General features: G+C 33.4%; 1 protein-coding gene across 4 annotated transcripts in view; it reads left to right on the top strand.

Annotated features, from left to right (window-relative positions):
• The window catches only part of PRKG1 (protein kinase cGMP-dependent 1), a 1177478-nt gene that overhangs the window by 1062355 nt on the left and 90930 nt on the right, over positions 1 to 24193 (top strand). For all 4 annotated transcript variants that reach the window (XM_054572784.1, XM_054572783.1, XM_054572786.1 and 1 more), the window contains one exon: positions 2990 to 3064. In XM_054572784.1, coding sequence (XP_054428759.1) covers positions 2990 to 3064 — 75 coding nt within the window. The remainder of the gene's footprint in view (positions 1 to 2989; positions 3065 to 24193) is intronic.

The following is a 24193-nucleotide window of genomic DNA, read 5'->3' as shown; positions in this document are numbered from 1 at the left end:
GGTTCATTGAGTTGTACATTTGAAACGTGCAGGGTTTTGAGAACCAATGCCACCCCAATAAATTCAATTAAAAAAAAAGCCATTTTCCTCAATTAGAGCAAAATTATTTCAAAAATAATTTTCTATCATATCAAGATAGGGACCTTTTGTAAGTACATGTCATTTTCTTTATGTTTTATCTAGTAATAAAAAAATTAATAAATATTGGATCATTAGCACCACATAGAAAATTTATATTGTAAATTGAGGACACTTAAAAAGACATTTGTATAATTAATAATTCAAATGCTTCCTTTGTTCATTCTTTTAAATGTGATGCTTATAATTTGACATCAGATTCACTAAAAATGAATATAAACAGCACATTAGCAGATCAAAAAAATTTTTTCCCAATTAGGTTCAACTTACCTTTAACCTCTTTGTTGTTATTATATTGTTCCTATTTTTGAAACTGTATCGCTTTGCCAAATGTAAGCTTTCTCATTTGTGTACTTGCTAAGAAAAATCTCAACCTGTATTTTTAAAATGTGACCTGCATGGCTTTAACAGAGCCTAGTGAGATGACTAGGTTTTTTTAAGTTAAAAATTCTTCATCTTTATGAAATTTGTGATCAATTCACTCTCTAATTCCTTGATAATATACTGTTCTGCTTCAGATGACTTTAGCTCAAATAGATACTAGGAGAAAGACTGGGCATTTTTTCCCCCTTTTTTTTTTGTTTTTTTTTTTTTCTTTTTTTTTTTTTTTTTTTTTTTTTTTTTTTTTTTTTTTTTTTTTTTTCTTTTTTTTCTCCTTTTTTTGTGGTTTTTTTTTCCCCCTTGGTTTTTTAATTTTGTGCTTTTGGGGTGTGGTTTTTTTTAGAAACTATTTAAACTCTCAAAATGACTGAGTTTTAAAGGTCTAAGAACCCATTCTGTTAATATATCTGAATGTATTTGAAAAGTTAAGTTTTAGTGGTTGTCTCTTTTTGGTTTCTCTCTGTCAATGCCTTTTCACAATATTTTGGATTTGACTGTATTAAAAATATCTAAGTATTGTAAAGGACAGCAGTGAGTATTAGGGAAAATGAATTATAATTCTGAATATGCTGTTAAATTGCAGTCATCTCGGACAAGTAACATTAACTCTCTGTGCTTAAATTCTATATTATCTATTAAAAAATGGAAAAAACAGGATATTAACATCTTTATAGTAAAAGAAATATTGTATTTTACTTTATAACATAAGCCATCTGGCCTTAGAAAATTTCTCTAAAAGCAGAAAGCAGGCTTTCTCTAAATAATGACCAAGACATTCTATGGGAAGGTGGAAAAATTTACCATATAAAGAACAATTGCAAAATAATATTTAAACATTTTCAATCATGGGGATTATATTTACCATTTATTTTTATCATTGTATATTTTTAAAATATTTATAAGAACTGCTGCCTATTGCTCATTCATTTGGTATTCATTAACACAATTCATTACAGAAAGCTTTATACTCTAAAATAGGATTTTTGATTCTTTGGGCCTCCATCTAGTCATTTTACTTTTGTATCAGAAATAATTAGCATACTTAGCCACCATTAGTTACACTGTCCCACAGATGAGATCATTACTTAAGTTTCTGAAATAAAAGTTACTCCTCCGCCCCAAGTCAGCCCTAAGCAGAGTGTCAGGTTCCTCTTTATAGGGTTTTCTTTTTAAGTTTATGTGAAAGTGATTAAGCAATATCTAAATTTAAATCAGCAAGTACCTACTATGTTTCAGTACCTAAGCATTATATTTTGTTGTTTAATACAACACACAAAGCCATCTGTATGCATTAAGATAAAAGAGGCTTAAAATAAAATGCAGTTTCTTTCAGCACTTTAAAATTTTCCACATGTACCTCAAATATTGCTGGAGATTTGATAGTTATCTTCAAGACATAGCGATTAGATCAGAGTGGCGGTATAGGTTTCAGAGTATGAAGGAGAATGGCTGTTCCTTCCCTATCAATCTTTTGGCTCTGTGACTTTAGGTCACTTTCTTAATCTCTCAATCCTTAGTATTGTCATCTATCAAATAGAGACAACAATACTAAATCATAGGGTCTCTGTAACTATTAAAGTATTTGTTACTAATTTAAAGTGCATAGACCAATGCCAGGCATATAAGAACCATGGGAGTGAGAGCTCTGATTTATGTAAACACTTGGAATTTTGAACATAAACTCTCCTTTTGTTTCTTCATTCATTGTAGTTCTGTGGTTCCCAAAATGTAGTGTGTGTTAGAGTTACTGTATGTGGTTGCATTCAGTAATTTTTGAGAGTGATTCCTGTGTGTGAGCGTATATATTTTGTCTTGACTCTATGATATTTTACAGGTATATGAGTTGAGACTTCACTATACAAAGTGGATGAATACACTTCTATAGACATAATAGAATATTGAAAAGACTTGGTTTAAGCAGATACATTATTCTCCCTGGTTTATGCTAAAGTCAGTTTCTTCACTGCTCCTTAATAAGTTGATTTTTCTATAATTCCTTCATGTTAGTTGGTTCCTTATCTTCTTTATTTTGCATTTGAAGATTATTTTACTGTTTTGTTAAGTAGAGTTAATGATGTTTATCTTTTATATTTTATTTGAGACTTGGAATTAATATACATTCATGAGAATTAAAAGAATAGTAGTACCTGGAATACAGTAGTCATTCAATAATTAGTAGGTATTGTTATTTCACAATTATAATTAGCTTTGTGATCTACATCAGTTAGTGGGCCACAGACTTTATTTCGCCCACTTCTTTGCATATCTGCTTTTGCCAGACATGGTTCTTAGTGGTGAGAGCTACAGAAGTGAACATGACTGAAGAGTTTATATCATTACCTAATAGACTAAGTGTGTGAACTCATTTCAGTTTGGATCCTTTTAGATTGTTTCAATATATCATTACTAGGTTGTCCTTGTTACAGCTTCATGGAGGATTTATCCTATTCATGTGTTTTTCCTTTAACAGATCTTTCAAGCATTTGATCGGAGGATTGGATGATGTCTCTAATAAAGCATATGAGGATGCAGAAGCTAAAGCAAAGTAAGTGGCATTTTTTCCCCCACTTTGGCCTTAATTTTGATTTAAAAAATGATTTTGAACAGAAATAAGATCAAATATTTGGTTAAACTTTACAAAGTCCATCAATGTGACTAGAAGAAACTAAGGAAAAAGAAGCAAATGATTCAAGGTAATTACTGTATTTTGCTGTGTATAATGTGCTCCCATGTTTTTGTGTATGTTATACATGCGATTATTATACCCATTAGTATACCCATGGTATGTAATCATTATAGCCATGTATAATGCACATCCTTATTTTTCTCTCAAAAATTTGAGCAAAAAAAGTACACATTATATACAACAAATTACATAGTTTAAAATCCAATATTAAAACATTAAATGTAAATACATTATTTCTCCCACTGAAAATACTTTCTGAATGAATGGTTGTTGCATCCAATAGTTGTTTGTGAAGTTGTATGAAAAATAATGACTGGAAGATATTTCCCTGTGTGACTACATCATTGCTTTACATTGAACTTGGGCAGCACTGTTTCCAGAATGTATGAGATAGTGCACATACCATTAATTATCAGTTTACTGTAATAAAATACAAGTTTCTCTACTAGAATAATTTGCTTTAAAATACAGATTTATTTTTTATACAAATATTTACAGTAATTTAAGATTGGCTTTTTCTGCAAAAAATGTGTTACTTATTAAAATTTGTAATCTATATAATCCTCTCATCTTTCCACCAATGAAGTAATTTAAGCAAAAATAATTTAGTATTTGATATCATACAGCAAAACTAAAGGGTTAAATAAACAAAATTTATCAGTAAATGGTTCAGGGGTAGAGTTTGATTAATTAGTTTTGTAGTAACCTAAAAGCAAAAGAAATAAAAAATACTTTTTTGTCTTGATAATCTGTGAAGATGAAAATTTTTTCCAGTACTAAAAAAGTCAAAGGTCTTTTAACTTCAAGCATCCTTTGGTCTACTTCTGTTTCTCTGTTGAACTTTAGACAAATTCATTGATTAATGTTCTTGCATAAATTCTATTCTCTCTACTCAGTGTTGAGACTAGTCACAGACTTAAAATTGATGAGTAATAGAAAGTGATTATGAATTAGTATATCCTCATTTTGCTCTTGACTTCTTACAGATAACTAACTGTGTGTACATCTCATGAATTCTGGGCACTTATGGGTTCACTTTCACATGTTTCAACTAAGGACAGTAAGAAAATAAACTCACTGAAATTCAGATTTAGACATTTAGAAAACAGATGTGGTGACAGTTCTTTAAGTTGGTAGAGAATCAGTCAGTATGAAAAATATGACCCTGAACAAGGGCTGGAAGGCTTGGGTTCTCCTCTTGGCTCTCTCATTACGAACCAAGTGATCCTGGTCTTGATTTAACACTTCTCTCTCTCAGTCTCATTATCTTGCCATTAAAATGGTATTTTTGTGATTTACTTGATGGCAATATGTAAAAATATTTTGTAAATTATAAAAAGATATGAAAGTAGATGATATTGTTGGTAGAAGTAATCATTAGAAATATAACCTACTGCTCATTCATTTAATAAACACTTAGAAATTTACTAATGCATTTGACATATGGTTTGATTTACAGATAAAATTAGTGCATATCTATAATATAAAATTATTTTATCTGTGCAAGAATTCTTTAACCTTATGTAGGCAAATTACTCTCACTTTGATAGTTTATGATGAAATTAAACCCAGTCTGGAAAATATACATAGATATTTGTATTAAAATATATTTTCATTTAGTTAAGAGAAAGTTTAATTATGATTAAAGAATGGCAATGGAATCACAACCTATAAATGTTTTAAAATATTTGACCATGAATTTGACAGGATTATAAATTAACTATTATATATTTATACTTGAATATAAAAAGTAAAATCAGTTTGAACTGTTCTGTTTAATTAATGCTAAATCCAAATGAATGTGTAACCCACATTCCTTAGTATTGATAATTATCTAGAAAATAGGAAGAGTTTGATGAAAACAATCCAAAACCATTGATTCAATTCTAGAGAGAATGATAATATAACTGATAATTTATTCTTCAAAATAGCCAAATAAGTAAATACATACATAAGTACAAAAACACATATATAGAAATCAAGGCAGGTATCATCATGCCTTTAACAGGGTTAGCATTTTATAGCTTTATAATAATTCATAGCTGAAGGTTTCTGAAGTTGACAGCATTTTTTAAATTAGATGTCCTGTCACTCAGAAAAGGTAAATTGTAAATTACCCCTTAGGGAAAGCTTTTTAGTTGAACTAACTAGTTTAAACATCTATTTCGGTTAATGTTTTTGTCTCTTTGTATTGGATTTTTTTCCCCTTGAAAACATCGTGCCTTCACTTTTTATTATAGGAATTTATAAGGTTTGCCAACATTGTAGGAATTAAGATAAGGCTGTAATTGCTCCAAAATGCCTTTATAATTCTGTTAATATCTTTATATTTTTACATAGATCACAAAATTTATACCATTTAGAACTAAGGTACTGTTTTGGCTCTACTGTGTAAGCTTTATTTTTTAAAGGTCCCCTTGATTTTGTAAAATTCATTAAAGGTAATATTAATATTTCCTAAAGCCCAACTAAAATGATCATATTATTTATCCATGTGAAAGTTTTGTTGGTATTGCCTCACTGACTATGCCTATTTTGGTAAAAACAAAAAAAAAAAGTAGGGCTCACCGTAAAGATCAATTCAGTGGAGACATTCAGAAGTTCAACTGTGGGAAACAATTAACAATGTTACCATTATCTGGCTTCAGCAGCCAAATGCTTCCACAAAATGTGCAAATCATCCCTTTTAGAAAAACATACCCAGCGTTCAACTTGAGTGGTTGGTCCAGGAAGATTGACTTGAGAGAACTATTTGAGGGAAATGCTTCTCAAAACTCCCTGCGGCAGGACATGCACCCATAGCCTGTCTCATGAGATGTATTTTCTAAGAAGAAAACTATTCTTGACAGAAACTTTACCTTTATGGCATGTTTAAACTTCTCAGAATTACTGCCAATTATCCACTGAGGGCTTCTCTTTCTAAATATGAAGTTATAATCACAAAGACGTCAGAAGAGACAGCATCAGATCAAAGCTGAGGATCATTAAACCTTTTTTTAGAGCAGCAAGTAGCATATGTGATGCAAGGCACACATTTTCCTTTGACAATATGTACTCATCCATTTAATAAACAGAAATGTACTTACGATGTGTCAGGCATTGTGCTTTACAATGCACATACCAAATAGGAAACTATTTTCTAACATGAAGGAGTTTGTAGTTTAGTGAAGAGAGTGATGTATAACTCAATGGTTATATTCACTGTTCAGTCCTAAGAGTAAGTTGTGATATTTACCGTGATATACCACTGTTTAGGTGGTGAGACCTATCTCCATATTTACACTTTGTCTTGAAAAAAACATAATCATCCAGAAATATCAAATAGAAAAAGTAAATGTTTTACTTCACTACAAGTATTTCTGATACATGAATGCAGACTATTTCTGAAATAAAATACAAGGTCTGGCACAAATTATGCCTCTTTTTATTATAAAATCTTTTATCACAAAATCATAAGCATGTAATTCTGTAACATAACAATATCACACTCAAACACACCATATGGCATTTTAGGCCAAATGTTCAAATTAAAACTCTAATTTATTACACCCATATTATTACCCTACCAACCACACTCGAAAAGGCATTACTTCTGCCAGACCCTGTATTTGTATTGCATTTATTGGGGTATCATTATTTCATAATATTATAAGTTTCATGTGTAAAATTCCAAAATACATCATCTATATATTACATTGTGTGCATCCCACCCAAAGTATAGTGTCCTTGTGTCACCATATATTTGATCTCTTTTACTCTTTTCCTCCTCTCCCCATTTCCTTTCCCTCTAGTAACCACAAACTGTTGTCTGCGTCTATGAGTGTTCGTTTTGTTTGTTCCTTTGTCTGTGGCTTTCTGTTCTGTATCTTAGATATGAGTGAAAGCATATGGTTTTTGTCCTTTTCCATCTGACTTATTTCATTTAACATGATACTCTTGAGATCTGTTCATATTGTCAGAAATAGTTAAGTAGTATACCATTGTGTATATATGTATCACATCTTCCTTGTCCAGTCATTGGTTAAATGCTGCAGTGAACATAGGGTTACATATATCTTTATGAATAAGTGTTTTTAAGTTTTGGGGGTAGATACCCAGAAGAGGGATTCAGTTTTATTATCATTGATGTCTTAATTACTAAATATTGTACTCATCAGTTATAAGGAAATGAACTCTTTCTCTGAATACAAAACATACATACTGATATGTGTGTGTGTGTGTGTGAACTTAGCTTGTAAATTATAATAGTTGATCATATAAATCTTTCATGTAAAAGTTGTACTATAATAAGGTGATTTGCATATGCCACAGTTATATTCCTAGATTACGGTCATAAAGAGAGGAAAAAATAAAACAACAGCCAGTGTATTATTTATAATTATGTCTATTATTAAATGTTTGTTTTCACTTTAATATAGTAAGAGATTTTAAAAATCACAGTCTAAACTAATTAAGGACAGCTGTTATTAACTATCTTTGTGTTTTACAATTATAATTCATTTATAACTTTATACTCTGCTTTTTTCTACTTAACATCCATCACATGATAAACATTTATAATGTTATTATATATACTTCGTTAATGCCATTTTGGTAGTCTGATAAGAAATGAATGACCATACAGTGTTTTAAACTAATTCAAATTTAGCCTATTGATTCAATTCATTGTGCTTTTGAAAAATCTCGATCACTTCTTTTAAAAAAATGGCAGCAAATAACAAAAAACACCTTCAAATTGCTTCCATATAGAAGCACTTTCTAAACTATTTTATGTCATGATATGCATAGAAAATAGACACAGAATATTGTGCCTACTGGCTTAGCTGCCTCTGAAGGCTGATGGAACCCATATCTAAGCCCTCCACTTGCAGCTCTGATAGCTGCATGAATATAGATTTGTAAATGTATTTATTTATGACTAGAGTTGGTGATTCTCAGTACTGTTCTCCACAAGGAACTCTTTCTCATGGAAAAAATCTATGTAAACCTCCAAAGGAGTATAGTCATGTTTTTAAATCTGCATATCGCTGGTTATAAATATCGATTTAAAGACTCCCTACAATGACTCTGTAGCCCCTCACGTATCAGCATGACCCATGTTTATTCACTTCATCATATGCATTCATTTATCTTACAAATATTTTCTGTGTACCTACAAAATGCTACCTGTAACAGAGTAAATAAAAGAGGCATGCCCTTTGCCTTCATGGTGCATGTGGCTCAGTTGGGGAGAGTCACACGTTAATCTTTCTGGGAAGGCTTCCCTGAGGAAGGGGCATTTTTAACTAGATTTGAGCTGAATTTTAGAGTATTAGCTGGTACTGGTCAGACAGGAATTAGTTGGTATTAGCTGGGCAAGGAAGTACAGAGAGCATTCTAGACAGAGAGAGCATGTGGAAAGCCCTGTAATAGGAAACATTATATACTGAAAGAGCCAAAGCACAAATATTGCTGGGATCTAAAATGAGAAAGATAGAGATCAAATAGATATTAAGGATTTAGGGTACTCATTTCAGGCACATGAGCTAGCAAATTAGTTTATATTATAAGTGAGCATTCTTTGCTCCATGATTGGAGGAGTGAAAAGTGGAGGCAAGCGGAACAACCAGACTACTTTCCATATAAAAGTTGATACAGACTAGACTAGAAAGAGGGCAGTGGGAGTAGAGAAAAGCATTTGAGAGAGAGTTAAGTGGCAAAGCCAACAGGTTTTCTTAAGGAAATAGATACTTGTCATGAAGGGGATAAAGGTTAAGGAAGATGCAAAGATTTGGAGTCTGTAGATCAGAGAGAGGCAGGGCATTTACTAAGACAGAGAAAGATTGTATTTTGCTGGATTCGAAGAGTCGGTTGGCCACGAATTGATTTTTTTTTTTTTGCTAGGTTAAATGAGGTGCCTTTGAGACATGGTCAGGGAGGTCTGGGGCTCAGAGAAGAGGTTGGTATTCACTTGAGAATAAAGAACCTTTAGATGGTAGATGGTAGTTTAAAATGTAGGTAAGATAGTAGAGAATGAGAGGAACTAGCATTGAAGATTCATTCCTGAGGAACTTTAGCCTTTAAATGTCAAGGAAAAGGGAAGGCAATCTCTCTCTCTCTCTCTCTCTCTCTCTCTCTCTTTCTCTCTCTCACACACACACACACACACACACACACGAAAAGAGAGAGAAGACATAGAAGAAAACAAGGTCACAAAAGCGATGTGTTTCAAGAATGGAGGGGGAGGGGAGAGAATAATAATTGTATGTTGAGAGGTCTAGGGGTCTAGTTAACAAATGCTAATGGGATTTATCAAACCACTGGTAATTTTCATTTTAGGATGGAGTGATTTAGATTGAGTTCCCTAACATGGACTGAAAATGAATCTAATTTGAAGAAATAAGAGTCAATGGGCTTATATACTATAAAGAATTTCAAGTGAAATAGTCAGAAATGTGTAATGGAAAGTTATGAATCATCAATATTGATAGAGGAGTGAGCATGTTAAACCAGTGGAGAAGGAGAGAGTGTAAGATTGAGAGAGTTTAAGATTAGGCAATGGGGTCTCAGGTCTTTTTAAATTTCATGGACCAAGGCAGACCTCTTCAAAGGGCAAGTCAGACCATCTCCATGGATAAGGTTTACACTACTTTGTGACGTGATTTCTTTGTTAAGGGTTTCACTTTTTCATCTTCCCTTAGTTAATATTTGTTGAAGTTTAAATATTGTCCTCTCTCTAAAAAACCTGTAAAAATAAAAATTCTCCTACAAGGAATTTTTTTTTTCCTAACGTCATAGCATAAATCTGTACATAAGCTCCTTTTCGTTCAGGGATGACGTGAGTCTCCCTCTGGACACAAAGAGGAAAGCCATGGTCGGGAGCCAGAGAACAGGCTGTGATGCAAAGCAGGGTCCATATCATCAGTGCATAAGGAAAGAGTGATGCACAAAAACATTAGAGGTCCCAAGGTTGACAGTGACTTGCTGCAGCCAAACAGTGAGGTTCCGCAGTCGCCTCACCTGTTTCTTTGCAAGAACAGTAGAGAACATTGCTTGGATATGGGCCACTCTTTTGGCCTTTTGATTTAGTCCAAATAAAATTTTACAACTATTTCTATAATTAGTCCTCATTGGCTTAAAGTTCTCCTTCTGTTTACAAGTTCATTTGCAAAGGAATGTTTTAGTCCGTCTGATACTTTCAGGGTCACTTTTTGTGCAAGCCTTGCTGTTGGACACCATGCGACAGCAATAGAAGGCGTTCTCTCATCGCGTTTCACGGACAGAGACAGCCCGTGTCACTCACGCTGCTTGTCACGGGGCAGTTGGCCTGTGCTCTTTGGCACACTGAGGGAAACTGAGAGGTTACTCAAGCCTCTGAAAATCCACTCCTCAAATGCATCTCAAAACACACGAGACTGTGCAAATCAGAACACAAATCTGTATTGTTTGCTAACATCTCAAATGCCTCAGGGTTGTCTAGCATCAAAATAACATAACATTTTAAATGCAGAGTCAAATACACATGGTGCTGCTCTCTTAAACAGGCTGATTTTCAAATTTTGGCTTTTCTTATTAGTGTTTTTCTGCCAGGCATTTTAGAGTCAAGATCTTAGTATTCCCACAATCTTATCAACAATTTACTTAAAACCAACTTGGTCTTGATCTAAGCAATTCTCAGGAAAATGAGACTGGAAAATTGTTTTTCCCCTGACGGAAAGAATTCGAGAGAGAAAATGACCTGTTCCAAAATGAGGATTATATGCCAATTAAGTGGAAAGAATACTGAGAATGAAATTATGAAATAGCCCTCAAACCACAATTAGAACTTTGCTGACCACTTCTAGCATTGAGGAGACTGAAGACAGTCCCAGTCTCTGAGGAATAAAAAGTATTTTCTATTTTATTGCGGGACAAAACATAGGAGACTTGAAAAGTGTGCAGAGTTGGCCCTGAACTAATAAGTTGGCTTGCAGCTGTGTAAGAATTGTTTACTTTTGAAATTATAGTACATGTGATCAGGTTGGGGAGAGGTATATAAGAGTTTTTAAGGCCACCAATGCTAACAGAGTAGTACTTCAGTGTGATTTGTGACTATGGAGAGCATCAAAGTAAATTTATCTTTTAAGTGCCATAGGACTGATTTGGTGGCTCTCTTAAAAGATATTTTTCAGATAAAGCTACTTGGCCTTGGGTAGGAGTACTTTTTTCTGTTTTATTAAAAATTTTAAAACTCTCAAAGGCCATTTGCTAAGTTCTTCTCTGCAGTTTTTATCTTTAAGACTCCCTAGGTAGCAAGACTTTATAAGGTGAATCCCAGTATGTCCTTGCACGCAACCTTTTCTAACTGACAGAGCAGAGGGCTAAAGATAATTGAAAATTCCAGTGCTGCCGACTTGCTTGGTGAATGCAGACAAGCCATTTGATTGCTTGCTCTTGTTTCCTTGTTCTGAAAAGAAGGATGATTTCAGTCCACTGTTGTTATATTAGATAACAACGATTGGAAATTTCTTTCAAAACATCAAGAGCTCTTTCAATTCTAAGGTTAATTTGGACCCATATAGCAATCAGGTCAACCCTTCCCGAGCCCCAAACTTTCATAGAAAAGAGAACGACCCAAAGAGTGTGTTTTTCGGGTATGTTGGCATTCTGGCGCCTGTTGTGATTTGATACTTTTTAAAAAGCAGAAAAAATATCTATAATATCAGTACTAGGTCTGTATGTGTTCTCAGCAGTTTTAATTGAAAAAAAAAATATTTGGCTAAAATACCTTGTCTTCTTCAGCAAAGGCAATCTCTCTCCCTGGAGTGAAGACAACATATAGCATAATTATAATCCCACTTTAGATACAACATTGGGCCATTGTAGAAAGAAAACCTTTGAATCCACTGAGAGCAAGCAAGGCTAATTCTCAGTGCTAAAAGAGGTTTCTCGGGCGAGGCCACTTTCACACAGCAAAAGAAACATTCCCTGAGGTTGGGCGACCTGGGCCTTAGACACAGCATAGACACTAGCTTCTCCACGCGACCTGCAGCACAAGGTCTAGAGCCTAACTCCCAGCATTTCTGGGCCTGTTTCCTAATCCTTAAAAATGATCATCTTAAAAATCCTTTCAAGTTACATGCTTAGAATGTGGAATTTAAAAAGTGATTCTTTTAGAAGCATCATTACCTTTTACATAAAAAATATTTTCTACTCTGCTGTTTTCCAAATTTATAATGAAGAGATCCTTGTGGTTGTCAATTTCTATTGACAGACTCAAGGATCATGGAACAATTTGTGGGTCTATATGTTAACAGACATCACTAAGTTATATTTCTTTCCGTTTAGAATTGGAAAGTATTGCTGTTAGTGGTTACTTTACTCAAAATATTTAAATAAAAAATCATAGAGTTTTGCTTAAAGTACATTTTGATAATACATGGTAGTTAAATTAGACTTTAGAAACAGAGCCGTTTTCATTTTCATCATTATACATACAATTTTCTTTTGCCAATGTGACATTTAGATATGGTAATAAGCAGGCTGTCATTCAGTAAAAAGCCATTAGAAAATTACAGAGTTCCTTTAAAACTGTAAATGTTATACCAATATTTCCCCTATGAATTCTTTTAGAAAGAACCGATTTTTAAATAATGAACTTAAACAGCAGTATAAATAGTTCTGATACAATAAATATAAAGTACCATGTTAATTTACATTTTTAAATTGTTGCTTGAGGAAGATAAGATATAGAAGTGGAGCTCACAGCTATTTGCTTGTATTGCACCAGCTTCCTCCAATGCATAAATTGAGAACATTAGTCAACTTTATAAACTGAATTTCTGCAAGCAGCCAGCTTATTCTGTAGTACATGTATCTGATATGTAAGGATATAAACAAAAGCTATTACTCTAATACTCAAAATCTGTCCAAACATTTAAGACAACCTAGATATATTAGTGATTGAGCTTATTGAATGGTAATGATTCTAATATCCATGAAAAAGAGATAAAACCTTCCTAAAATGATGAATTTAAGACCACTTTCAGTTTAAGGAGTTGGAATATATGACTGGTTGGGTCTATAAATAATTCCCTGTCAGCTTTTCTAAGGTTTTGTTTTTAATAAAACAATCCTGATTTGTTAAAGCTTGATGTACATATTTTGTTAGTAAAATTGTCTGATGAAAATATCGTAATTTAGTAAAACATACGATTTATTGAAAACAATTTTCTCCAAGGAGCTATTCTCCCAAATGAGGTCCCTTGCTCACCATGCTGGTAAACAGGTTAATTTTGGACACTCCTCCAGGGGGAACTCATGTTTTTTCCTCTCAAGCCTCTTAATTTTATTCTATTACTTGAATAATTAAATTAATGATGAAAATATGCTTTAGACTATATAACAATTCTTAATTTAAAATGGACTCCAAGAAGTTGCCAAGGTAAAAAAGCCATTGACAAGATGATGCTTTTATAAAAGACCGGATGGCAGACGGTACTTTTTTGAGTGATGGCATCAATAAAAATCCACAAGCCACCTACTTTGGAAAGGTGTTGAGATACATGTTGATTACCAAACATTCTATTAAAAGAAAATAAATCATTTAAATGAGTGATCAGAACAATAAATTTGCATGTTAATGTCTACAGAGGAGTAAGTACAGAGTGCAAGGAAACCAGAGTATAAGAACAACATTTGATCACTTATCAAAATGTGATTTCCTTGCCCTGACAAGGTAGCTCACTTGATTAGAGTGTCACCTCATATACAAGGTTGTGGGTCTGATCTCTGGTCAGGACACATACAGGAAGCAGCCCGTGAATGCATAAATAAGTGGAACAACAAATCTCTCTCTTTCTCTTTCTCTCCCCCTTCTCTCTCTCTTTCAAATCAATAAATAAGAAAATTTTAAAAAATGTGGCATGTAACAAATACTTTTATTTTTGTCACTTTAATAGTTTATTTTTACTGTATTCTTTCCATTACCATTTATCTCCCCATACTCTCTTCCACCTCCACCCACAAAAAATGTGATTTCCATGCCTCATTTTTTAAAAACCAAAGATGCAGGAATTAGACTATGTAGTGTGTATTTTTCTAGCTCATATTTTAAACTGTTTATTACAATTGAGCCATACTAAAAAAATCATAAAAGTCAGGTAAAAATACTTCTTCCCCTAAAAAATGCAACACATCCCTAACAACTAAATAGATGTTGTTCAAAAACAGAAATAACCTTACCTCACCATTCCTTAATATGACCAAAAGCAGGAAATTATGCTTTACATAATTTCCCTTTTATGTACATTATTATTTAAATGCATCTGTAGTACTGTATTTTGTTAATGTTTCCTTTTAATTGTGTTACTGTTCAAGTAAATAAAAAGAAATAGGTAATAAGAAATTTATTTTATTAGATTTGACCATATGAAACTGTCAACGGTTGACCACTTTTAGCTAGCTAGAATAGCAATTTCTTATGGTTCAACCTGTGACTTCATAAGTACTTTCTGATGCTGTAATTACTACAAGTATGTAAGAATTAGGCCACTATTTTCAGGTACCATACTACATTATCTATAGTCCCCCCCTTGTAATTTTATAGTTTCATAAACATTAATAGCTAAATCAATCGATTCATAGCCTTATTTTGTGAGCCTTAGCCTTTTGCCACTTTTGTAGCCTCAGAAATATCACACAGCTAGCCCTGGCCGGTTTGGCTCAGTTGGTTGGCATGTGGTTCTGTAAACTGAAAGGTCACTGGTTCAATTTCTTAGTCAGGGCACATTCCCAGGTAGCAGGCACATACCCAGGCTAAAGGTTTGATCCCTGATTTGGGTGCATACAAGAAGGCAACCAAGTGATGTTTCTTTCTCACACTGATATTTCTGTCTATCTCCCTTTCTCCACCTGCTTCTTCTCTTTCTAAAATCAATGAAAAAATGTCCTCAGGTGAGGATAAAGAAAATGTTACACAGCTATACATACAAATTTTTCAACCTCAGCACTGTTGACACTTTGGTCCAGATAATTCTTGGTGGTGGCGGGCTGTCGTGTTGATCAGGGGATGTTTAGTAGCATCACTGGCCTCTACCCGATTCTGAGCTGTTGACTCAGAACACTAGTGATGCCAAATGAGTGGGGGTTTTCCACACCAGCAACCAGTTCTCCAGCTCTCTGGATGCCCACTGAATGTCCTATAACTCAATCCAATTCTGACACTACCTACCTGGAATTAGCACAGACCTCACAGGTTAAGTATTCAGTCCCACAAGACTACCCCCACTTCAGACACCTGTTAAGAGTCTCAGGTTGCCAACTCTGCTTCTGACCAACCGGTTATAAATCAGGGGTACTGATGACCCCTGTTTTAGGCTCTGTAATTTTCTAGAATGGCTCACAGAACTCAGGAAAACAGTTTATATAACATCACTGGTTTATTGTAAATGATAAAACTCAGGGATCATCAAACTGTAGAGCTGTATAGTGCAAGGTATGGGTGACTGGGCACAGAACTCCCATTCTTTCTCCTCTCCAGCATGTTGATGTATTCAGCAACACCAGAGCTCTCCTAATCCCATTGTGTAAGGGTTTTTATAGTGATTTCAGTTTGCAGGCAGAATGGATAAAATCATTGGCCATTAGTGATCGAACTCGGCTTCTAGCTTCTCGCTCTTTTCCAGAGGTTGGAGGAGTTGCGCTGAAAGTCCTAACCCTGTAGTCATGCCTTGCTCTCTCTGATTGCCAGCCTCCTTCCTGAAATTGTCTAGGGCCCCCAGCTACTAGTCATCTCACTGCATGCCAGGGACACACATCACTCCAGAGATTCCAAGGATTGTAGGAGCTGTGTGCCAAGAACCAGCAACAAAGATCAAATATATGTTTCCCATTATATCACACCATTAGATGCCAGTAACATACACCCCACCCCCCAAGTCCTGACAATCAAAAATGTCTTTAGACATTGCCAAATATTTTCTGGGATAGAGGGGGTATATAGAATCAGCCCTGGTTGAGAACCATTGATATAAATAGGAGACAAAAAATGCAAAATGGTTGGGGTAGGGGATACTAAAATTACATTCAGGAAGTATATATATTTTATAAATATATATGATAATAAAATTATATCAGGCACAGAATTTTATCAAATGTTGAAAATGAATACTTACCTGGCAGGGGAGACACCATGATCAAATGTTGAAAATGAGCCTTACTTTCCTATAGTTTCACCACCAGGAGAAAAGTTTAGGTGCAATAAATTGTTATAATTGACATCAGACAGTACTTTAAGCTTTAGGTGGGCAGGGTTTGCCAAAATTTTATTAATTCAAATGCTAAAATAAAACCAAATTATACAAAACAGTTTATCCATATTTAACTAAGATTATTAGGTTTCTCCATAACACTCAAGATTTTTAAAAATTATATTTACTTCTTCAAAGAAGCAGAATTTTCGGCATTTTGGGAGATTTCCCGGGGAGAGTCTGGCTCATCAGGAAGCAAACACTTTGTTATTGTTTGAAGATGTTTGAGTTGGTAGATTTGCTGAAGCTGAGAAAACACTCAGTCTCAGTTTGTTCTGCACATTGTGGACTGACATTTTTCACGCTAAATGCTAAGTCACCCTAATAGTCTCAAATGTAATTACTTTGTGTATAATACAATGAATTTCACTTGTATTCATATAACCCTTTGGGTTATAATAGTAAAACATGACATTGTGTTAAGATAGAAAGCAAAAAAACAGATATTAGGTAAAACAACTATCTATAATAGAGGGCTGATATTACACTGGCAATACAGTGCAACTGTATGTTGTGAAATTGAATGCACTACAAAGGAGAATGTGCTGCCGGCAAAAATGGAGGTGCTATTAAGAACTAGAAGTCACAAATTTTATAGTCTGTCCAAATAGTAGCATTTTTACATTACAAGTCTTTTCAACATGGTTTTATTAACTTTTATATATAAATGGCATGACATTATTTAAATTTCACCTTTGTGGTAATCACAAACAATAGATTCTGCCAGTGCACTGCTATATTGTCATCCTGCTTCCAAATGACATGATTGCTATTCCCCATATGCTTCTAAGAACCAAACACTGGTCAATTTGACTCCTCGCTGGTTGAGGAAATAGCCAGAAACAATTAGACAACCCTGACAATCCATAAGGTGTTGTCATCTGTACATCCTCAGATCCGGAAAATGGACATTTGAACTAAAGTGAATGTTGGAATTTCTGTGCAAGAGAAGGGCGTTAGCAAAGAATGGAAATACATAGATAGGATCTGGGATTGTACAGAAGACCCAAAGGAGAATAATAAGTGAAATTAGTACACTACTGGGATTAGTATAAAAGAATAAAACTTTAGAGTATTTTTCGAACTCAGTTACAAAACACAAGGGGGTTGTAAAGTAGTGGATTATGAGCAGCATTTTTATTATTTTGGAGTACATGGTATGTAGCAGTGTTGATTTGTGAGTCCTTTCCATATGTGTTGGCACATGAATATGTATGCGTGTGTGTGTGTGTGTGTGTGTGTGTAAGGAATGGGTATGATGAAAGGTTTATCCCTTAATGCAACTGTAGTAAAAAAAAAGTTTGGAAACTAATATATGAATATAAATGCATTTTTCCCAATTCAGTTGTATTATGCATTATAATTTCATTTTATTTTTTAAAAATAGATGGTTTCTACTGTATGTATTCAACAGTTAAATTTACCTTTTGGCTAAACATTACAACCCACTGGTTAATTAGATATCTTGAAAATGTGTGCAGTTGAACCTAAGGAGGAGAAGACAGGAAAGGGGGAGGAGAAAGGTACATATCTTTCCATATGAGAAGCACACGTCAGTCAGGTGATGGGCTGGTAGTGTCACTTCCACGTTCAAAGGGCAGTACATCATTATTGTAAAGAATGAAGTCATTTTTTTTTTAGTTCAAGTATCCCAGACATATACTAGGCAAAGAGAATACAAAACAGGGATATGTTCTCTGCTCTCAAGAAACTTAAAATATAATAAATGTAACAATTATATTGTTGATAGTGGCGTTAGTTAATGAGGGGAAATGTGGAATGCTATATGAGTTCTTACAAGGGGCATCTATATCAGTCTAAAGATTTTATCTATTTTTATCAAAACATTCTTCTGTATAAAGGAAAACTATAGGAATAATTTCAAGCCAATGAAGGGTTTAGCTCATGTAACTTTGCTTGAAATAGCTATGAGATCTGTCATATTTAGTGTTGTAACCTGGTTGCTGATGGTTTTGATTAAGAGTAGCATAAAACGAGCTTTACACTTAGCGGTTCTCCCTGCCACGCCCCTGTAGCTCTATGGTTGTGACTGGGGAGGCTGAATAGAATCAAGGGTTTCACATATTTTCCCCAGACCCCCAGTCCTAGTGGATTTATTCCCATTTGCCAGGTATCAAATTAGTTGATCACAAGCCGTCACTATATTCACTACATTTCAAAAGAGTGACTCTAAACAGGTTATAATATGTCGATTCCATGTTTACAGATACAACAAAGCAAAAAATAAACTGCTTTTAAAGACTGCTACCAGCTGTTTAGAGTCCCCACTTTAATAACAAGTGTTCTCATTTATATTCTTAGTATATCTCATTGATTCTGAAAGCTTTAGTAGTCCTGTAATCACCACAAATCCTTATCAATGCAGGTTTACCTCTGTACTTACTAAAGATATACACAGTATTTATTTGCTATAAAATATTGTATAATCCCCTATTCATAAAAACTCTTAACAGCCAGAAAGTTCAAATAATCCAAATTAGTTTTGCTATAGTGGATACTAATGATAGTGAGGACTTAGAGGATCAACAAAATCTCATATGTTTTTAAAGTAGAAAACAAAGAATTACTAATATCCAGTACTTTATTCTACTTCTTTGAAAATTAATAATTTATCAATAAAACTTTTATATAATAAATACCAGTTAATTAAAATGCTCAGATAATTGAAGCAACCCAAATACCAAAGGATCTAGAAAATGTAAAGGTATTCTATCAAAAGAGAATATATTATTATTAATGGGTAAACAAATTAATTTAAAAGTATTTTATTAATTGTTACAATGCTGTGTAAATATAAGATAATGCTGTTTTCATATTTTTAATAATATAAACAGAGTGACAATTAATGACAATTATGGCCAACAATTTGTTGAGCACTTATTATGTGCCAAGATAGAGATGAATTACCTTACTTAATCCTAACAATGAGGCAAATATTCTTAATTTACCTGAATTTACAGATGAGAAAACTGAAGCCTAAAATGATTAATCCTAAAGACACAACTTGTAAACGGTTAGAACAGAATTTACACTGGCTGCAAAATATCTGCTGCCAAAGCCCATTGGTGAAATTTTAGTTCCCTAACCATTTCACATGCATAGTTTTATAAGGTAAATTTTTGTAACTTGTTATTACTCAACTTTTCAATCATAGTAGGTGATGTAAATGAACTCTTTCCCTATAAACATGACCCAGATTCAACAGTTATCAACTTTTGCTACAGTCACTTCATCTAATTCTTGTTACAGGTTTTTCTACTGAGGTATTTAAACAAATCACCAACATATCATTATATGTAAATACTTTCACAAGTATCTTCTAAAAAATAAGAATGCTTTTCTACATAAGCACAATATCATAATTTCACCTAATAAAATGAATATCTAGCCAGTGTTCAATTTTTCTCAATGTTCTCAAATATTTCTTTATGGCTGATTTGACTTGAGATCAAAACAAATCTTATTCACTGCAGATTGGTTATATTTCTTAAATCTCCTTTACTCTAGAAAAGCCCTCTTAATAGCCCTACTAGGTTATTGAAGAAACTGAATCTGTTATCCTGGTATAGGAGTTCCCCGTTTCACATTTGCTTTACTGTTTCTAAATGTGTCATCTAACTTGTCTTTCTCTATCCTCTGTATTTCTTATAAAGAGTCATCAAAGACTGAGATCACATCTCTGGGTTTTAGAAAACAAAATACGCCACAATTTTTAATTTATTTTTATCCAGGCAACTTCCCTATCAAAGAGATGGTTGGGGCCAAAGCTTTGCCATAGCCGTGTCACTTGTGTTTCCATTTATTTTTGTCTTTGTCAAGGTCTTAATTTTGTTGTCTTTGTAATGAATTTCAAGGTCTCTTCCCTTTGGCCTGTAATTCTTTAGTTGGGCAGGAAGTGCTAGCAGTTAAGGGTGATTGCTACCAGTTTCTCCTGGAGCAATATGATACTTCCATCCTCTGTCATTTACCCAGCTCTTCATCTTCACTGAGGAAATGTTGAAGAAAAATATGCCACTTTGGAAACGGTTCATTATTTCTACTGTGGGAAAAGCAAAAAGAAGCTGTCTGTTGTCTCTGTGAAAAGCCACACACTAAAATTCTAACGTTTTTTACTCAACTGCTTAAAGCCTCCTTTTACTCCCTCCTGTTTTATTATCTAGGGTCTGTCTATTAGTTCAAGATGCTGTCTGCATTCTCTTCAAATCACTAACACGTATACATTTTTTAATCAAATAATTTTAAATATATACAGAAAAAGTGGTAAATCTTCCTTGCTAGAAGCAAGCATTATAACCAGTTTCTTCTGGATCTCTTCATAGATTTAGTAAGTTGTGTTTAAGTTAAAATTGGTTGCTTCATTTTATTTATGATTTTTTAAAGGCACAAAATACTTTCCTACAAAGTTCCACGTAGGTTTATAAGATTTCTCTAAATCCTCTTATGAGCATTAAAAATTATTTTTCTGTTTTAAGTGTATATCTAAAATCTAACTGTACGGGTTTAGTGATATTCAGTAAAGATTAAAATGCATTTATCAAGAGTATAACAACTACCTGTGATTTTTAAAGTTTATTTTTTCCAACATAAATTTATGTGATAAGAGAAAAGTCATGCAATACAGTAAAATATAAAGAAGGAAATAAAAAGACTCCCCCAAATCTCACTACCAAATAACTAGTTCTTAACAGCAAGAGTTAACTTCTTTTGGCTAGAAAAACAATGTCTTAGTTATAAAAGAACAGCCATTATTCTATATCATTTCTGAAACCACTCTCTACATTCTTACCTATCAGAATAATTGAGGTTCCTAATGAAAAACAACACTGTCAACTTAGACCTAAAATGGAGGTGTTTTACCATTTAATTCTTTCTCCACTGTTTCCATGGAAACATGACAGTTATGACAATAGAAAAGGGAAATGATGACTGTTGTTCAAAGATAAAAATGATCACAGGATTAAATACTTAGGATTATACAGCACTAAAAAAGCACCGTGGAATTAATATTTGGCTATTTAAGCAGCTAAGAGAAAATTAAATTTATATTTAGCACATAAGGTTTAAAAAAACAAATTAACCGGGCTAATGTTGATTGTACCAAGTTTCAATCTGTGTGATCTGTGCCTCTGCCTTTAACAATGAGAAGCTAAATATTGGAAGGGCATTTAGTTAATGAAGTTCAATAGAGAAAAAACAGGGAAAAAAAACCCAGCAATCGAGCTCTCAGTAGTAAGAAATTTGAAAAAATAATATTTATTTTCCTGTGATGTTCTTACCAAGTGGCAATGTTGAAGCATTATAAAGAAACTATATCCAGGTAATAATATTTTCACATTTGAAGTAAAATGTGACAGAATATACTGTCCCAAACCATCAGCCATGATAGCAAGGTGCCTAAAACAGCACATTTTATTATCTGAGCTAATTAGTGTGAAAAAATTAGGGAGACCTTGCTTACAGTGACACTTGCTATAATGAATTACTGAGGGTCTCATGCACTTCAAACTGAATTTAGGGAAAGTACAAATTAAACATTTAAGTGCTAGAGATGTTTTACAAAAATGATGTTTAGATAGTTTTGTAATGACAAACATCACATTATTTGGTGAACTGATATTTATATCATAACCCCTAAATCAGTTACATAAAAAGAGAAATGAATGAAAAATGGAAGATAGCTAATATCCAAGTAATCTCAGTGGAGCAACGTTTAACGCCTTTTCTTCTCATGTTTGCTTGCTTGTTGTTTCCTCATTAACTCAACTCCATTCATGGAAGATACCTAGAACCAAAATGAAGGCATTTGCTTTTTAGCTCAGTTACCAAGCAAATGTATTTATTAACCAAAACTGTGTGGTACAAAAAGCAGACCTAACATATCAGTAAGTGTTCGTAGAGATATTGACCTTAATAATTGAGTGAGTTGGCTTTTTCCCTAAGCAGCAGCACTGGAAATGATTGAGAACCTGTCTCTGAACTGCCAATCTAATGTTTGTTTTTACTGTATAGATGCAGCAAGATTTGTGCTAGGTTTAATTTTGTTACTGGAAGATTCCAATATACAAGTGTGTTTTTCAAACCTTATCATTTTTATTTGTAACGTTTTGAAATGTGGCTAATACGTTTTATGTTTTTTAATTTTGATTTAATTTAATTTTAGTGATCACTTAGAAGTAATACCTCACATGTCTGAGCACATTCTTACAAATTTCTTATTGCAAAGCATCTGAATGACTATCAATTTTTATTTTGATTATATAACTGGATTAATTATATAATCATAATAAAATCATCTAAATGAAAAACTGATAGTTACTTAGATATTTGTTAACAATGTTATGTGGTAATATATATCCATTGGGTATATCCAGTGAAAACTCTACCCCAGTTATTTTTATGGTTCAAGTGAAAGTTGCAGAGAAAATATAAATTTATCTTAATTAGTGACATGTGTAATGGTTGATTAAATATGTAGAGAAATACTAAAAAGATCATAGTTGAATCTTGTCTTTAACATCTTAATAACCTAAAGGATGGAATTAAAAAAAAATCTGTAATTCAAAATGAAGGTGTCATTCCCTAGGAGGTGGTGTGCAAACATGTGAGAGGTAAAGAGTGCACAAAATGGAGTGAGATAGAGAAGAAATTAATTAAAACAAATTAGAAAAATAAGGCTCCCTGGCTTGTACAGTAGTATCGGAAACCCATCTATTTATCAATGAGGAAAGGTACTCATTTTGCTTTGATGGAAGCAGGAGACTGGGGAGTTCTCTAGAGACACCAGAGTATTAGTTGGCTAGTAAATTGGATGTGAACTTATGAAGGTGGCATGGTACTGCGGCATCAACAGAGCAGGCGATATTTGTGGGCAGATGGATTCTGTAGGATGTAGGAGATAAAAATAGGAATGAAATGTTTCTAGGCAAAGGATTTTCAAAATATTTGATATAATTGGATCAATATTTCAAAATCTCTTTACAATATGTTATTATAGTAGTGCCATGTTGAATAAATTCACTGATTATATGCTAATTATGTTGTAGCCAGTAATGAAATAGTATAAAGTGTCCATGGAATTTCTTTCTATAACATTAGTGAAGTTGTATCTCTTAAGTCTGTGTACATTATAGGTAGTAACAATAACGATAATAATAAAATAATAATAGCAACAATTATAATAGCAAATGAGAGAGGTGCTTACTTGGGCTAGGTTCCCTAAAAACTTATTAGGAAGATAATTATATACTTTCCGTTTTATAAATTAGGAAACTGAAACACAGAGGAGTGAACTACCATCCTCGAGTCACACAGCCAGAAAGGGGACCTAATTCACAGTAAAAAGAAAGATGTCTGAGAGTTAGAGGTAGATAATTACCAGAGAGCAATTCTTTAGTTCAGAGATTGGAAAATAACATAGTGCTTATATTTCACCAACTGCAGGAAAACAGTTTCTGTAAGTTTAATTCAGCATCTGTCTGGGACCCGTCCCCGTGGGGTGGTAAATTAGAGTGGCGGAAGACAGGTTGGAAGGTTTGCTTTTGGTTAACATTTGTTTTATTTTGCTTTGTTGACTTTTTCTTTTAAGAAAGTGCTAGAGGAAGAACTAAAATGTTTATCAGTTTTTAAAGTAATCCCTTTCAAGGCATTCATGCAGTTAGTTTCATAAATGGGAGATTATATACATATAAACATGATGCTA

The sequence above is a fragment of the Pteronotus mesoamericanus genome, unplaced genomic scaffold (genome assembly GCF_021234165.1).
Source record: "Pteronotus mesoamericanus isolate MK-2021 breed Mesoamerican mustached bat unplaced genomic scaffold, CSHL_Meso_final contig_24, whole genome shotgun sequence".
In the NCBI taxonomy this organism is placed as follows: Eukaryota; Metazoa; Chordata; class Mammalia; order Chiroptera; family Mormoopidae; genus Pteronotus; species Pteronotus mesoamericanus.
Note: the sequence above shows the minus strand (reverse complement) of the source record. Positions and strands in the feature narration are given on the sequence as shown.